Genomic DNA, 18970 nt, shown 5'->3' with positions numbered 1-18970 from the left:
TATTACATTGATTGATTTCCATATATTGAACCATCCCGGCATCCCTGAGATGAATCCCACTTGATCAGGGTGTATGATCTTCTTGATGATCTTCTGTATTCTGTTTGCCATTATCTTATTAAGGATTTTTGCATCTATGTTCATTAGTGAGATTGGCCTATAGTTCTCTTTTTCAGTTGGGTCTTTCTCTGCTTTGGGGATCAAGGTGATGCTTGCTTCCAGGAATGAATTTGGGAGTATTGCTTCCCTTTCAATTTCATTGAAGAGTTTAAACAGTAGTGGCAGCAGTTCTTCTCTAAATGTCTTGTAGAATTCAGCAGTGAAGCCATCAGGGCCCGGGCTTTTCTTAGTTGATACGTTTTTAATTACATTTTCAATTTCATTGGCTGATATTGGGTTGTTCAGAATTTTTAGGTCTTCTTCATTCAACTTTGGTAATTCATATGTATCTAGGAATCTGTCCATTTCTTCTGTGATGTCCATCTTATTGGCATATAGGTTCTAGAAGTAGGTATTGATGATCCTCTGGATTTCTGCTGGGTCCATTGTAATTTCAGTCTTTTCATTCCTAATTGCATGGATTTGGGCCTTTTCTTTCCTTTTTCTGACAAAGTTGGTTAAGGGTTTATCAATTTTGTTGATTCTTTCAAAGAACCATCTCTTGGCTTCCTTGATTTTTTTGTATCGTTCTCTTAGTCTCCATTGCATTGATTTCTCCTCTGATCTTTATAATTTCCTCCCTTGTATGAGCTCTGGGGTTGTCCTGCTCTTCTTTTTCTAGAAGCTTGAGGTGCAGCATGAGGTTGTTTAATTGGACTCGTTCTGTTTTCCTAATATGCGTATTCACTGCTATGAATTTCCCTCATAAGACTGCTTTCATTGTGTTCCATAGATTCCAATATGTTGTATTGTCATTGTCATTTAATTGAAGGAACTGTCTGATTTCTTCTTTAAATTCCTCTGTGACCTATTGGTTATTCAGAAGTGTGTTGTTCAATTTCCATGTGTTTATGAAATGTTTTGAGTTTCTTTTGCTATGGATCTCTAATTTCATCGCACTATGGTCTCATAATATACAGGGGATAACTTCAATTCCTTTCCACTTACTTAAACATGTTCTATGTGTGAGTATGTGGTCTATTTTAGAGAATGACCCATGTGCAGCTGAGAAGAATGTGTATTCTGATTTTGTGGAGTGGAAGACTCTGTAAACATCTGTTAAGTTCATTTGTTCAAGAGTTTGATTGAGTTCTAGTATTTCATTACTTATTTTTAGTGTAGTTGATCTATCTATTTGTGATAGTGGGGTGTTGAGGTCCCCCACTACAATTGTATTAGTGCATATATGACTTTTCATGTCCGTTAGTATTTGTTTTATATAGTTGGGTGCACTAGTGTTTGGTGCATAGATATTTATGATTGTCATCTCTTCCTCTTGGATTCTTCCCTTTACAAGGATGCAGTGTCCTTCTTCATCTCTCTTAATCAGTGTTGGTTTGAAATCTACTTGATCTGCCAAGAGGATAGCTACTCCTGCTTTTGTTTGGGTTCCTGTCACATGGAGTATTGTTTTCCACCCTTTAACTTTCAATCTGTGAGTTTCCTTTTCAATTAAGTGTGTTTCTTGTATGCAGCATATTGTTGGATTTTGCTTCTTGACCCATTCTGCCAGTCTATTTCTTTTGATTGGTGAATTGAGACCATTAGCATTGATGGTTATAACTGAAACATATTGACTTGTCATTGCCATGACTTTTTCTTTTTGTTGGGTTCTCCCCCTTTACATTTAATTTCCTGTCATGCCAGATGGGTTCATTCTGCTTTGCTTCCTGGGGTTGTGATCCTCAATGTCTGTTCCTAGGATATTGTGTAAAATTCTTTGGAGTGCTGGTTTGGTATTCATGAAGTTCCTAAGGTGTTCTTTGTCATGAAAGTATCTTATTTCTCCATCCGTTTTGAAAGATAGTTTTACAGGGTCCATCAATCTGGGCTGGAGGCTGTTTTCTTTTAGGGCTTGGAATATGTCACTCCCAGCTCTTCTTGCTTTGATGGTTTGTGTTGAGAAGTCTGCTGTGATTCTGATGGGCTTTCCTTTGTATGTGATTTGTTTCTTTTCTCTGACTGCTTGGAGAACTTTGTTCTTCTGTTGAGTTTCTGGAATCTTAACAATTATATGCCTATGTGTAGATTTTTTTTTGATCAAGGCTATTTGGAGTCCTATATGCCTCACTTATCTGTATGTCAAGCTCTTTTCCCCTGCTTGGGAAGTTTTCTGCCATTATTTCTGTGAAGAGATTTTTTTTTATGTCATCTGCACTCTCTCCTGTTTCTTCATTGAGCCCAATCAGTCTTATGTTATTCTTTTTTGCATCATCTAGCAGCTGCTGGATTGATTTCTCATGTTCCCTTATAATTTTGAAGCAATTTTTCTTTTGCTGGTCACTAATTGCAATCTTATCTTCTGTATCTGAAATTCTGTCCTCACATTGGCTCATTCTGGTTTGTAGACTTTCAATGCAGTTTTTCATGTCCTGGAAATCTATTTGCATCTGTTTTATGGATTCCATTTGTTTCTTATGTTGGGATTCCATCATGTTCCTCAGCTCCTCTCTAGGTTTATTAATCATGTCTTGCACTAGGGGCACAATTTCTCCTGTTATCTGAGAAATTATTTCTGATTTCATTTTTTCCAGATCCCCTTTTGTTGCCAGTTCAGTGGTTCCAGGTAGTTGAGTATCAGAGTGTTCCATCTCATTTCCCTTTGGGGTTTCTGTAGGTCATCTGGAAGTCTGGTTTTGAGACTTATTTATGTGTTTTCTCATTTCTACTGCGGTGGGGGGCTGTTAACACCTGCACGGATTACCTCCTCTGAGCTGGGTGAGGTGGGACAGGGGCCGGGAGCAGTGGTAGGGATGGTGACCCAAAAGCCCTTTCCTGTGGGCTGGGAGCACCGGGAGGGATGGTGGCCTGGAAGCCCCTTCCTCTGGACCAGGAACAGTGGGATGGCGGCTCAGAAGCCCCTCCCTCTGGGCTGGGAGCGGTGCGAGGGATGGTGGCCTAGAAGCCCCTTTCTCTGGGCCAGGAGCAGCGAGACAGAAGGTGACCCAAAAGCCCTTTCCTCTGGGCTGGGAGCAGCGGGACAGAAGGTGACCCAAAAGCCCTTTCCTCTGGGCTGGGAGCAGCGGGAGGGATGGTGACCGGGAAGCCCCTTCCTCTAGACCAGGAGCAGTGGGACGACGGCTCAGAAACCCCTACCTCTGGGCCAGGAACAGTGGGACTCAGTACCTTGGTCTGGTGGTCTCGTGTCCTCTGTGTCTTTGTAGTGTGGAACCAGGTGGCTGCCTGTCTGCAGCGGGGTGATTCGGTGTCTTCCGCGCGACTCAGGACCTCGGTCGGGCGTGCACAGACCTTCTTGTGTGCAGTGGGCTGATTGGGCATATTCCGCGCAACTGGGGACCTCGGTAGGGCATGGGCAGACCTGCCTGTCTGCAGCGAGGTGATTCGGCGTGTTCCTAGAGGTTCATATCTTAATAAAGTGTGTGCTTAGCATGTGTAAAACACTAGGTTCAGTTCCTAGCAGACAAAACAAAAAAGTTTGGGGAACAGAAAAGATATAGCCAGGAGAGCAGGAAATATTCAAAATATTTAACAACCAATATAGTATAGTCATTGATCTATCAGAGTAAGCAGAAGCTAGCCCTGGAAGTCCTCTGCTGTGCCAGGCAGCCTGCTTCTTATTATTGATTCAGAGGGGCTCTAGGCAGCCACCATTTACTATCTAGATAGAAATATTTCAATAGTATTTGAATAATTAGTACAATTGTACCAGGAAGTCCTGGCTGAACATAAAATCACATGACCCTATTGCAGGCCCAGGCTACAGTAAAGGAAATGGACCAAGTTATGGGGAGAGGGCATCTTTAGGGAATGGATCTAGAATTTCACTTGAATAGAAGGGAGCAGAATCTAGACAGGAGACAACTCAAGGACAAGAATCTTAGACTCCAGCCCACATGAGTTCACCTTGAACATTCCTTTAATGCAAGAGGAGCAGCTTGTTCTGGCAGAAGACCCTCCCTGTCAGAGTAATGACTCTGCACATTACTCTTACCTTCCTTTAAACAAAGTATCTCACTTTCCATGAAGCAATTTCATCAGCTGAAAAATAAGGTTCTAATCATATCTACATGGCATTCATCCCAGGTGGCTCAAATTCAGTAACAGTCATGAAAGGTTTTCAATTACCAAGAGCCAGACAGTGACACAGATGCAGAGCTTTTTTATTTTAAGATTTATGCTGCACTCATCTTGGATTGACAAACCAAGTATATGACTATAATTTAATGGGATAAAGCACATGACATAATGAAACTAGCCTAAAGTTTATTCCTTTGTTTTGCTACTTACAGGCTATGATACCCTGGATTATATTTATTCATCTAATACCTACCGAGCATCTTCTATAAGTCTAACACTATGCAAACATAATCCTATCCTTATAGAATTTACAGTGTAGGAAGGGAAGTAATAGATCTTTTCAGAGAGCTGAATTTCCATGATCATATTGATTCCCCTTGTACTTAGCACATTACCTTAAAGGAGTAGAGGCTATATGTACCCTGGGGTTTTAAAAAATATGATTTTCCCTTTTATGTCTTGACTGCTTATCAGTTTGTTATGGAGCTTTTTACATATACAGATTGCTCCTGGGCCCCACACCTTGTAGTGTGCTGGTGAATTTTTTAAAACCTATGCTCTAGGCAGAATTTGTAGCATTTGCTGGTTTCACTGACAAACTTTCCAACTGTGGCCAGTTTCAAGTTACCTATGTGAATGAGTCCTAAAAATCTTAATATTGTTAAATCTATCAATCTAGCCAGCTCCAGCACATCATTAGTCTTCAGGACACCTTTGTTCCTCAGTTATAAAGAAGAATCTGTACACAAGTCATGGAGACTTTGCCCCCCTGATTTAGTAGCTTTCTTTTCTTTTCTTTTCTTTCTTTCTTTCTTTCTTTCTTTCTTTCTTTCTTTCTTTCTTTATTAGTGCATGTTGGTAATACAGAATGGTGAGGTTCATTTTAGTAATTGGTACATGGATTTAACATATCTTGATCTTTTACTCTCTTATTGCCTCTCCTTCTTTTCCTCTTTTTCCCTCTGACCTCTTTCTTCAACTCCAAAATTCTACCTATTTTTTTATTAGATTTCTCATATAAGATAAAATATGCAGAATTTAACTTTATGAATCTGGCTTAATTCAGTTAATGTGTTGATCTGTGGTTCTGTTTTTCTGCAAATGACAAGTTCAGTCTTCTTTATGGCTAAGTAATAGTCCATTGTGTGTACATACCACATTTTCTTTATCCATTCATCTGTTGAGAGGTATCTAGTCTGTTTCAACAGTGTGGCTATTGTGAATTGTGCCACTATAAACATGGGTATTCATGTATCACTAAGGTATATTGACTTTAATTCTTTTGGGAATATACCCAGGAGTGGATAGTTGGACAAAAAGGTATTTCTGTTTAGTTTTTGAGGAATCTCTATACTGATTTCCATAGTGGTTGTACTACGTTACATTCCCACATATAGCATAGGAGGTGTTCCTTTTTCCCCACAGCCTTGCCAGTATTCATTGTCTTTTGTATTCTTGATGATGCCCATTCTAACTGGGGTGAGATGGAATCTTAATGCAGTTTTTATTTGTATTTCTTTAATAGCTAAAGATGTTGAACATTTTCTCATATACTTATTGGCCATTTGTACTTCTTTTGAGAAGTGCCTGTTCAGGTCATTTGCCTGCTTTTTTATTGTGTTGAATTTTAGGGGTTAACTTTTTTTTTTGGTACTGGGGATCAAGCTCAGGTCCTTGAGTTTGTGCAGCAGGGAGTGAAACCACTGAGCTAAATCCCCAGCCCAACATTTTAGTTCTTTATATATTCTAGATCTTAATCTTCTGTCAGAAAAGTAGCTGGCAAAGATTTTTCTTCCATTCTGTAGGCTGTCTCTTCGCTCTCTTTCCTTTGCCATGCAAAAATCTTTTTATCTGATGCAGTCCCATTTGTTGATTCTTGCTATTATTTCCTCTGCTGTTGGAGTCCTATTCAGGAAGTCTTTGTGCCTACAGCTTCAGCAGTTTCCCCTATGTTATCTTCCAGCAATTTCACTGTTTCTGCTTTTATATCTAGGTCTTTGATCTATTTTTTTTCTATTTTAGTACATGGTGAGAGATAGGGATCTATTTTCAGTCTTTTGCCTGTAAATACCCAATTTTTGCAGCACCATTTGTTAAAAAGGCTTTTTTTTCTCCAGAGTATGTTTTTGACCTCAAAAATCTAATGGCTGTAGTTGCATGGGCTTGTTTCCGTGTCTTCTGCTCTATTCCATTGGTCTACATGTCTGTTTTCATCCCAGTACCATGTTGTTTTTATTAGTAAGTCTTTTATAGTATAGCTTGAAATCCAGTAATGAGATGCCTCCACATTACTCTTTTTGCTCAGGATTGCTTTGGCTCTTCCGAGTCTTTTGATTCTGTAAGAGGCATGGAGTTTTTTTGTTATTAAAAAAGTTCTGAAAAGAAAATAAAGGTAAGACCCAGTAACTTGTGACATTTTCTTATTGCTTGCCTATTAGATCTGCCAGGTTCAGAACTCAATTAGATTTCTTGCCTTTTAAAACCAAGGATTTAGATCTCTGGTGATAGAAAAGACAGTATAACAACTAAATAGAAAATATCATAAGTGAATAAGTTAAGTTGCATATATAAAATAATTTTAAGTAGAATAAGTATCATAGACAAAAGATATCCATGATAGCCCCACACTTGGGGGTTTTTTATTGGGCACTAACTCAACTATAGTGTCTTTTTTTTTTTTCTGACAGTGCTAGGTATTGAACCCAGGGCCTCACATATGCTAGGCAAGTACTCTAGCACTGAACTACACCTCATCCTTTTTAAAATTTATTTTCAGACAGCATTTCTCTAAGTTTCCCGGGCCAGCTTTTGATCCTTCTGCCACTGCATCCCAAATAACTAGGATTACAGGAGGACTGTGGAATCTCTTAAATAAGCTATTGATCATGGACTTTCTGTTCTTTAGAATCACAGCTCCTGGGCCGGGGATTTAGCTCAGTGGTTCCGCCGCCTGCCTTGCAAGCGCAAGGACCTGAGTTCGATCCCCGGTACCCCCCCAAAAAAGAATCACAGCTCCTTAGGCAAAATTCTAATCAAGCTGACTTTCTCATCAGTGAGGAAATAGTTCATTGACCATCCCAATTGTGATGTATACATATTTGCATTTTAAAAGAGTTTAAAAGAAACATTTGAGAAATAATTCTTAAAATTATAAACAAGCAAGTTTGTTCATATATGGCTTCTTAAACTTTGTCATAGTGGGAGCATGATATAAATATGATTTTAATTTAAAGTATTGCATGATGTTCTGGCTTCCTTATTTTTACTTTAATACACATTATGTCTCTATAAAATATGATTAGGTTGAATCTGTTTCACTGCCTGATCTTACCCAATACTATAAATCTTGGATCTAAATTAGACTTTTTTCTTTTGGCAATACTAGAGATTGAACCCAAAGTCTTCACACTGAACTATATCCCCAGCCCTTTTTTTATTTTTTATTTTAAGACAAGGTCTTGCTAAATTGCCAGACTGCCCAGGCTGGGCCTGATCTCCTACTGTAGCCTCCCAGAATGCTAGGGTTACAGATGTGTGCCACCATATGCAACTTGATGTCGTTTTTCCAAACTTTGTTGTCATCTACGAAGCTCATGTAGTGTGAATGCCCAGGTTACTCATTATGGCCCTTGACAATACTGTGGTTCTGCTGCTACACTTGCAGGTCCTTTCTCATCCTTAGCCTTCCAAATGAGAGTTTGATAATAGACATTAATTTATAAAATTATTCCTGTGGCCTTTGGTATACCTTCCAGGGATGTGAGAGTCAGCTCCTTTACCTTTCTGAATATCTCTATGCACCTAGCCTTTAGAAAATTCTACTTCCTTAATTGTCACTAACTGCCTTTTTTATTTCCTGTTCATTTTACCTATATATTTTCTATCAGGTAGTCACGGGGTTTGGTAGAGTTTATGAATTCTTTGCTACTTCTTCCACTCAGAAGTGGAATCTAATTCCTCTCCGCTAGAATCTGGGCTGACCTTCTTCAGTACATCAATAGAGTATGGGAGAAATGATACTATGCCATTTCTGAGTCTAGTCTGAGCCACTATGCAAGAAGACCAACTCTAAGGCTACCACCATGTTTTGAGGAGGCCCAAGTCATATTAGAGATTACATTTAGGCATTCCAGTTGACATTTCCAGTTGATCCCAGCTTTTCAACCATCCAGGTTAAAACAACAGACATGAGTAGAATCTCCTTGGATCCTCCATACTAGCACATTTGTTAGCACCTGAATAGTACTGAATTACCTCTGGCAATACCAAAGAAGACTAAAGAATCAATTCCTCAGCTAATCACTGCTTGAATTCCTGTCCCACAAAGTCATAAACTATAATGAAGTAGTAATTTGTTATAAAGCAATAGATAACCCAATCAACTGGTTTCATCTTCGTCTTTGTTTCTAGGATCAGATCTAAGCCTTCTCTTACAATCACCCAAGTGTTAGGAATGGTGCCTTTACTTTCTTTTGTTTACAAAACTGTGTGTTTTGTATCTCATCATTTCCAGAAGCAGCATGCTGGTAGTCTTAGCACTTGGGAGGCTGAAGAAGGGCCACAACTTCAAGGCCACCCTAGGTTACGTAGCAAGTTAAGGCTGGCCTGAAACATAGTAAGAGTCTGTCTCAAAAAAAAAAAAAACCAGAAGCACACCATTATCTTTTCTGGTTTAGAACCTCACACTTCCTCTTAGGAAAGACCATCCGAAATTCACCTCCCATTATTTATTTCCAACGGCAGAAATGACTGGTGGATAATCTGATATCTAGTTAATAGATAATTGACAGCCATCTTTCCTGACTATAGAACTTTTCTCTCACAATACCTGTTATAGAGTCATAACAGCAATATTGCTTGATAGACTTACCCTAATATGCTAAAACCTGTACCTTTGCTCCAGCAATCCACAACTACTCACTGTTCCCCAACTTATCGAACTCTCACATTGAAATTTTCTGCCCCCTGTGGTAGCCTTCTGCCTGAAATACATACTCTTCCTTTAACTTTCCATCTGACAAAAACCTACTAGTTCAAGCCCAGCCTAAAAATTAACTCCTATGAAGTTAATTAACTCCTATTTCCCAACCCCAGTTTCCTCCTGTTTCTTCTATAGCATTTTGCCTATCTCTCTGCTGTAGCCTAAATGGCATATCATTACAATTTCTGTTTATGGAACTACCCATTGCAGTGTGAACTATCCAAGAATAAGAAGTTTTGTTTACATTTAATCCCTGGTGCCTAGTACTAAAACATAATAGGTAGTCAGTGAACAAGGAATGATGACTATATAAATGAGAGCAAGTGAATGATTCTTTAAAGTAAAAAGAAAGCTTACAGTATTACTCCCAGATCTTAGTCTTAGGCCACCTCCTGAGCAATAAAAGCAGTTCTTTTATTCTGCTAAAGCTGAAATGTAACTGGCATAGAATCCTCACTAACTGGAAATGCACAGCCAGTTATCTCCAAGTAAATATCTTTTACTTAGTGATCTACTTTCATGCTCACGTATTAAGCAGATTAATAATAGTACATTATATATGTACTCAATGGTTCCTAAACATCCTAAAGTTAAATGTGCATCTAGGGTGTCATATGATATTGTTTCTTGGTCAAATTAATAAATATTATACACTTTAAATAAAAAATATTTAACAATAGGGCTCTGGAAATTAGACTATAGGAAAGTCAACAAAATGTTTTTAGTTTTTTAATGAATGACTATACATATCAGAAATTATTGTATTCACTAAGAAACTAAGAGCTATCCCTACATTTTTTTCTCTTGGTAATTTCTAATGTTGTGAAAGCTAACTCTTTGGCATTTTCAGTAACAGTGTATGAAGTTATTTAACAAAGCAGGTGTTTATACCTTATGCCTGCACTTGTTAGAATGATAAGCATTCTTCAGCTATCATTTGTACACCATTCAAGATAACTTTACTACCTGATATTTTTACTGAATAAGCAGCATTGTATCTTTGCATTTTTGACATTGAATTCTAATGAAATAAACTTAAACATCTTCTTGATTTCTTTTAGATCCGTTTGACCCTAAGACCTATAAATACCTTGATATATAAGGTTTATTGTTCCAGATAAATTGAAAGGAAAGCAAATGATTCATTTGCCTGGCTATTGAAACATTAAGAAAAAAGCTATTGTCTTTGGGTATCTTGTGTTAGAAACACTTATTTGCTCCCACTCTTTCAGCACTACTTTTTTTTTAAAGCAAAACCTTTATTGGTACATTTATTTATATATTTTTAGCAAAACGTGTGAAGTCAGAGAGGAAATATATGAAGGATATTGTTTTATTATAAAAAGATATGCTTTCTTCAGCTCTCGCCCACCTCCCAACTTAAAATATAAATATAAAATATAAAATCAGATTTTTAGTGTAGAGGCAGTTAATTATAGTGGCTTGGGAGACTTCCTTGGTTTAAATGCTGACTATACCACTTATTAGCTTTGTATAGGTTCCATAGGGTTGTGGTATACATTAAATGAAGTAACATATAAAGTACTTGACTCATAATGGTACTTAAAAAATGTTAGTTCACCCCTGTACACATAACTGGTTTGGGTTGTTTGTGCCTTGTAAGGAAGTATTAAGGGACTAGGGATTTAGCTCAGTGGTTCTGCTGCCTGCCTCGAAAGCCCAAGGACCTGAGTTTGATCCCCAGTACCAAAAAAAAGGAAGCATTAAGGGTATCAATGGTTTTCACTTCTTTACTGCCATCATAATTCTCATTAATAGAAAAATCCACCAAAGAGCTGAAAGTAATTGGAAGTATCTTTCTTTTGGTATGCTCATTTTAGGAATGAGGGCAAGTGTATGAAACTTGTAATAGCCCATAAACATATGAGAGAATGCCCAACTTCACTAAGGAGAAAGAATAATCTTTGATACATTCATATAAATAGAATCTATGGATTATCTAGTAAAAATTCTCCAGAAAAAATTATTACATGTAATAAGTGGATTAATCTTGTTAGCATAATGTTTAGGTTTTGTTTTTTTTTTTAATGTTTAGTTTTTTAAAAGCACATTGGGAAGGTAACACATAGTATAGTACAATTTTTAAAAGTCCCCAATCAAAACTTAGTAATATTCTAAGAATATAGATGTGTAATTTTTTAAATGAGGGAATAAAAATAATGCAAACCAATAGGTAAATTTAAATGAAATTCTAAGAAACAAATAATATAAAAGAAGCCATTAAAAGAAAAACAGAGGAATAAAAATACAGGAGGCAAACTGAAAATAGTAACATAGACTCAAATCCAACTATATCAATAATTACATTAGAAGTTACAGAAGAAACACTAAAATTAAAAGGCAAATATTGTCACAATTGGTAAGATGAAGTATGATCCAATTATATTTTGTCTACAAGAGACATTCTTTAAAGATATAAAGAAATTTAAAAATATGTATTGCAATCAATGAGCATAAGACTAGAAGAGCTATATTAATATCAGAAAAAGTACACAGAAAGATCAGTAGTCTTGCTAGAGATGAAGCAACCTTGAAAAAGAGAAATGAACTTAAGGGATTTATATTTTGTTCAAAACTTTTTGTAAAGTACAAGCATTGAGATGGTGTGGTACTGGCATAAAAATTTTTTTTTTTTTTTACATCCAGATATATTCTTTTTTTTTTTCCCCATTAAGTTTATTGGTACATTTTCGGTATAAAATACAGCTACATTCATCATTGGCATCTTGTACCTTTACATGAGTATCTTGGTTCTTATTTTTTCCCCTTCCCTTGCCCTCCCTTCACCCCCTCCACCCTTCCCTATTTGCAAAGACCTTGTTTCCATTTTTTTTCCTCTTTTCATATTTTTTCCTTTCCCTTTTTTCCCTTCCCCTACCCCTCCCAATTCCCCTGATCTTTTAGACCTTTTCTTCCTGTTGCACAATATCAGTTATACATTTTTTAAGTTACAGTATTAAGATCTAGGAGATATTGCCACAGATTTTACAGAATTTAAAAGGATATAGAAAGCATATTACAAAAATCTTTTTTGAAATAAATTTGACAACTTCTAAGAAGTACCTTGGAAGACAAATTAATGAAACTAACTCTGGAGGAAATATAAAATTTGAATAGCACCTATTAAAGAAAGTATATTCCTAGCTTGAAAACCTACCTATATGAAAACAGCAGGCTCATAAACATTTTAACTGATAAATTATATCAAACAATTAAAGCAAAAAAGAAAAGGAACACTTCTCCCCTCATTTTGGGAACTCAACATTGTGCTAATCCTAAAACTGGATAAAGATAATAGAAGAAAAAGGTATGAACGTAGATAGAAATTTGTTTAACAAAACAAGCTATTGGAAGTCAGATCTGGCAGGATGTAGAAAGTGGTTTTGTTATAGGGATGGCAGTGTTGGTTCAGCATTGGAAGATCCACCCCCAAAAGTCATCATTTTAACAGAGGAAAGGAAAAAACCATATGATCCTGTCACTAGTTGGAGAAAAAGTATTGGACTAAATTCTACAGCTGTTCATAGTAAAAGCTACCAGGAGCCTAGAAGTAGAACAGAACCTTCTCAACAGATTAAAGACATGTACTCCATACTTCCAGCGAGAATGCCTTATATAAATGGAGAAGATACAATGCTTTCTCCTTAAGGTGGGGAACAAGGGAAGATATGCTTTCTCTTTATCTGTCCATTAAACTTTGAAACCTAGTCCCCACCAAAATAGTCTGGCAATAAAATAATACAGCTAGGATAGGATTGGCACAGCAGAAGCAAAATCTTTATATGTAGATGAAATGATCATCTATAGAGAAAATACTAAGAAATCTCTAGGAGCCCCTAGAACTTGTATTTGAATTTAGCAGGATTAGAAAACACAAGTTATATATAAAAATTCAGGTCTGTGTATACTTGCTATAAATGAAGATTTGGATATTGAAATTTAAAAGTTATTTAGGAGTACAAAGGACTTAGAAAAATTAAAAACAAAAACAAAAACAGTGTTGGAAGATGTTTAGTACCTAATGTTAAGACTTTTTCTAAAACTACAGTAATCAAGGCAGTGTTGGTGTAAGGAAAGACATATAGATCATTTGAATAACACAGAGAATCTAGAAATAGAACCACACATATATGGTCCACTGAGTTTTGAAAGATTATTTAACATTAGCATTTATAGAATATAAACTCAATTCAAGAGCCGAGGAAGAGATAGTGTTTTCAGCAAATGGCACTAAAACACCTGGTATCCATATATAAAAAATTAACCTCAATCCTTTATTTCCATACATGAAAATAACTTGAAGGGATCTATGAACCTAAATAAGAAAGCTTAAAAGTATAAAACTTTAAGAAGAAATTATAAGGGAAAATATTTATGAATTCAGGGTAGGCAAGAACTACCTAGGATACAAAACACATGATGTATAAAAGAAAAAAATTGATAAGTGGGATTCCATCAAAATTTAGAACTTTAAATGACATCATTAGAATGAAAAGTAGTCCTTAAACAGACCATATTTACAATACATATAACCTATGACCAGAATATATAAAGAATTCTTAGAGCTCATTAATAGACAACCCAATTAAAATGTAGACGTAAGAAGATGATAAATAGCCAGTATAGCACAAGGAATGGTGTGCAACTCTAGAATCAGAAAAATACTAATCAGTACAATAATAAGATTGAATTATACACTCATTAGGGAGATGAAGTTAAAAGTTTTAAAAGGCTTGTGATGACCTTTTCTTTTTGTTGGATTCTCCCCCTTTGAGTTTAATTTGTCACACCCAATGGATTCATTCTGCTGGGTTTCCTGGGGTTGTGATCCTCATTGTCTTTTCCTAGGGTATCGTCTAAAATTTTTTGGAGTGCCAGTTTGGTATTCATGAAGTTCCTGAGGTGCTCTTTATCATGAAAGTATCTTATTTCTCCATCAATTTTGAAAGATAGTTTTGCAGGGTACATCAATCTGGGTTGGAGGCTGTTTTCCTTTAGGGCTTGAAATACATCACTCCAAGCTCTTCTTGCCTTGAAGGTTTGCATTGAGAAGTCTGCTGTGATTCTGATGGACTTTCCTTTGTATGGGATTTGTTTCTTTTCTCTCACTGCTTGTAGAATTTTGTTCTCCTGTTGGATTTCTGGAATCCTAACTATTATATGCCTATGTGTAGATTTTTTTTGATTAAGGCTATTTGGAGTCCTATATGCCTCGCTTATCTGTATGTCAAGTTCTTTTCCCTTCCTTGGGAAGTTTTCTGCCATCACTTCTGTGAACAGTTTTTTATGTCATCTGCACTTTCTCCTGTTTCTTCATTGACTCCAATCAGTCTTATGTTATTCTTCTTTGCATCGTCTAGCAGCTGCTGGATTGATTTCTCGTGTTCCCTTACAATTTTAAAGCAATTTTTCTTTTCCTCCTCACTAATTGCAATCTTATCTTCTATAAGTGAAATTCTATCCTCACATTGGTTCATTCTGCTGTGCAGACTATCGATGGAGTTTTTAATCTCTTGGAAATCTGTTTGCATCTGTTTTATGGATTCCATTTGTTTCCTATGTTGAGATTCCATCATGTTCCTCAGATCCTCTATTTTTTTTATCTGTGTCCTCTCTAGATTTATTAATCATGTCTTGCACCATGAGCACAATCTTTGGTGTTATCTGAGTAATTATTTCTGATTTCATTTTTCCCAGATCCTCTTTTGTTACCAGTTCAGAGAGTCCAGGTAGTTGAGTATCGGATTGTTCCATCTCATTGCCCTTTGAGGTTGCTGTAGGTAATCCAGAAATCTGTTTTTGAGGCTTGTTTACGTGTCCTCTCATTTCCACAGGATGGGGTGCTTCTGGCGCCCACGCGGCTCACCTTCTCTGCCCTAGGAGCTTGGGATGGCATCAGGGGAGCTTCTTTCCAGGTTCTGGGACCAACTCAGCTTCTCTGCCCTAGGAGCCTGGGATGGCAGTGGGGGAGCTTCCTTCCAGGTGCTGGGACCAGCTGAGCTTCTCTGCCCTAGGAGCCTGGGATGGAGGCAGGGAGCTTCCTTCCAGGTGCTGGGACTGGCTGAGCTTCTCTCCTGGCATAAAAATTGACAGCTGATCCATAGAACTGTGTAGCAAGGACCGAAGTCAGCCTTCACTTAGACTGACTGTGTTAGTTAACTTTATGTTGCTATTATAAAATACCTGAGAAAAATCAACTTAAAAGAAGAAAACTTTATTTGGGCTCATGGTTTTAGAGATTGCAGTCCATGGTTGGCTGGCTCCATTATTAAGGGCCTGTTGTAAGGCAGAGCATTGTGGCAGAAGGGCATGGTAGAGGAAAGCTACTCACCTCATGGTGGCCAGGAAACAGAGTAAGGGAGGAAGGAAAAGAAGCAGATGGGGCCAAGATATATTCTTCCAGGGAATGGCCCCCCAGGACCCATCTCCCACAAAGCCCCACCTCCTACAGTTTCCACTACCCCCCAGGAATCCATTCAGTTTTGAACCCATCAATAGATGAACCCATTGATGATATCAGAGCCTTCATGATCCATTCACTTCCAAAAATCCCACCTCTGCACTTTGCTACAATGAGGACCAAGCCTTTAAAATGCAAGCCTTTGGGGGGATGTTTCAGATCCAAACCATAGCATTGTTGATTGATTTCTTACAAACCAAATAATACTATGGAGAAAGGAAGGTATTTTCAACAAATAGTGTTTTAAGATTTGATATTCATATGGGAAAAAATGAATTTGTACCTCTACCTTATACTATATACAAATATTAATTTAAGGTGAATCATAGACATTATCTATAAACCATAGCTTTTTAAAGAAAATATGGTAGAGTATCTTTATGACTAAAGGTAGGCAAAAGTTTCTGAGAAAACAAAAAATAACCATAGAAGAAAAAATTGCTAATTAAATTTCATTTGTAACTCCAGCATTGTTGATGCAAGTGTAAAGTGGTGTGAATGTTTTGGAAAAAGACCTAACAATGTTCTGTAAAACTACAAATGCATAATCCATGACCCAAAAAAAGGGAAAAGGAAAAAAAGGAAAATCCCACAAAATGATTTTCGTATAATAGCTTTATTCATAAGAGAAAAAAACTCAAACCACCCAGGGAAACCTATCAGTATAATAGGTTTGATGAATGAATGAACTACAGTATATCTGTATAAATATATATAAATATATATATATCAGTGTATATAGTATATCCATATCTATGTACAGTATAACCATAAACTACAGTATATCCATATAATGGGATCCTCAGTACTAAAAAAGATTATACTACTACTTATTGCAACAGCATGGATGAGTCTCAAAAATATTGTCCTGAGTGAAAATAAGCCTTGTATAAGAGGATGTACTACATGATCCCATTTAATGAACATTGGAATCATATAAGCAGAATCATATGCCATGTACTAATTTTTTCTTTTTTATATTCACTTTTTTAATGTATTAAGTTTTGATGGAAAATTTTAGTGGAAAAATCAGAATAGTGGTTGCTTCTGAATATGGTGGTATTTACTGGAAAGGGACAGAGAAGATTTTCTGAGATAATAGAAATATTCTATTTTTTGATAGCAGTTTGAGTTACATGGGTATATGCATTTGTCAAAATTCATGGGATGATGCACTTAAAATTTATGCATTTCAGTGTACATAAATTTGAACTTAAAGAAAAAAGAAATATAGTTCTAATTATATGCATTTAGGGGAAAATGTACTTGTGTCAGTATTTTATGTTGGAATACCTCCAAAAAAATAAATGGATTGATGGATGGACAGAGAGAATGAGTAGATATGTGATAAAGCAAGTATAGAAAATATCGATAGTAGAATCCAGGTGCTAATCATACAGGTTCATTATGAGGTCTTTCAATGTTTCAGTATGTTTGAAATTTTTTATACAAAGTGAGTAAAGGGAAGAAAATTATAAACTTCAGCATAGTAGCCATTCATAGGAATGGGAAATAGGAAGGAACTAAGTGCAGTTATTGATACTCTTCCAGATCTTAGATGGAATGGTGTTCACAGGTTTTTGCTTTATTATTGTACCTACCTCAGTAACTTAAATATATGTTAGATACATTCTTCATTATATAATACTTTGTACAATAAAAAATAATGTGACAAGAATACATCAGAACTTGAGATCTATTAATAAGTAATAAATGACATCCCAGGAAACAATTTCTATGAATTAGAATTCCCTTGGGCACAAAAACATAAAATTTGTGTTTGCTCATCTAAGTCTTTTTCATTTTCGTTCTTCCAAGTTCTCACTGTTGATTTCAGAGACAATCAGTTCTTTTCCAGCAATGCACTATAACACCTTACACCTGTACTTTCTCTGAGAGTAGCATCTTTGTTGTATTCTCTCTTTGGGAAAAAATGTTAAGCATCCTTAAAATCAGTATTGGGAATAACAGGGGGGAAGTTATAAAGCTGGCTGTGGCTGCCCAGGAATTTAGACAAAATTATTTAGAGGTAGATGGGGGTGGCTTTATAAACTAGAGAATGTAAGTGACTCATTGGCAGACAGTGCACATATTATTTGAGATTATTTTTCTCCTCCTACATCTGTGTATTCCAGATAAGACGTAAGTGATGGGAGAACAAATATAAAATTCAGAGAGAAAATTTAAAGAAAAAGCCTCTCAGTATCATTCATTCTATCATCTTATCTCACTTTTCTTTCATGGCAATATTCTTGTCTTTATGAAAAGCTGTATAATGTAATAAAGTGTACTAATTCCTACCCAAGGTCAGGAAGAAGCATGATATAGTTTTCAACAAGTTAGGAGACAGTATATTGTTGGCTTTCATTCTAGCCTTCATCACATGAGTTTGCTTGGACAACTTATTTGCTTTTTGTGAATTTTGGTTTCTTCATCTGTAAAATATTCATTGAGTTTAAGTTGCTATAAATTCTAAGGCTATTAGTTTAGTGCCACTAAAAATAGAAAAATTGTGGCCAGGCATGGTAGCACATAACTGTAATTCCAGCACTCAAAAGGCTGAAGCAGTAGGATGTGAGTTTGAAGCCAGCCTGGATTTAGTAGCAAGAACCTGTCTTGAAAAACAAAACCAAAAAATTTTACTTAAAGTGTAATTCAGTGTTTTATTAATTACATTGATTTCTCTTTTGTGATGTGTATATTTGAATCAAAAATATGACCGTCTATCCTCCGAGTTTGTGTAGAATAAGTAGGATAATGTAAAGGGCCATGCACCATGCTTGGCACAGTGTAAGTACTCAGTAAGTGATAGCCATTATGTTGATGGTGTTGGTAATTTGGTCGTAAGCACTCAGAAGTGGTGCTCATTGTTTAGCTTGTTCTTTGGGGAATGGACTCCTAGGGCATCTTGATGAGATTTGTTGGTGGTACTCAGAATTCCCACACATTTTAAAGTTGAAGTAGCATAAGAGTAGCATAATGTGTTCAGTTAATTTTCAGAAGTGATTGTTTTAATGTGTAGCTCTTTGTTACCAATGAAATCTTTGTGAATTGTTGCTCTTGTTTCCTCTAGGAATAAATTTTGTTATCAACCTCCTGGGTTGGTAGAAATCACCTTTTATGAAGAGACTTTAGTTTAAATGCATAACAACATGAATGAGATATTCCCACATGTAAAGCTTAGTAAAATTCTACTAATAATATTGTGATGTGAGACTTCAGGTTTTAATTTTCATTTTCTCTATATACAGGAGGCAGACAGTGGGGAGGAGGAATGCCGGTCACAGCCCAGAAGGTATGTCTTTTCAATA

General features: G+C 36.4%; 1 protein-coding gene across 5 annotated transcripts in view; it reads left to right on the top strand.

Moving 5' to 3' along the window:
- Ssh2 (slingshot protein phosphatase 2) overlaps positions 1 to 18970 on the top strand; it is a 303918-nt gene that overhangs the window by 95500 nt on the left and 189448 nt on the right. For all 5 annotated transcript variants that reach the window (XM_087191951.1, XM_087191952.1, XM_087191950.1 and 2 more), the window contains one exon: positions 18911 to 18954. In XM_087191951.1, the coding sequence (XP_087048077.1) occupies positions 18911 to 18954 (44 nt within the window). The remainder of the gene's footprint in view (positions 1 to 18910; positions 18955 to 18970) is intronic.

This window comes from Heterocephalus glaber, unplaced genomic scaffold (assembly GCF_053883595.1).
Source record: "Heterocephalus glaber isolate CG9 unplaced genomic scaffold, H.glaber_assembly_v1.0 deba00001564, whole genome shotgun sequence".
Lineage (NCBI taxonomy): Eukaryota > Metazoa > Chordata > Mammalia > Rodentia > Bathyergidae > Heterocephalus > Heterocephalus glaber.
The sequence above is the reverse complement of the archived record's forward strand: the minus strand, read 5'-3'. Positions and strand labels throughout refer to the sequence as shown.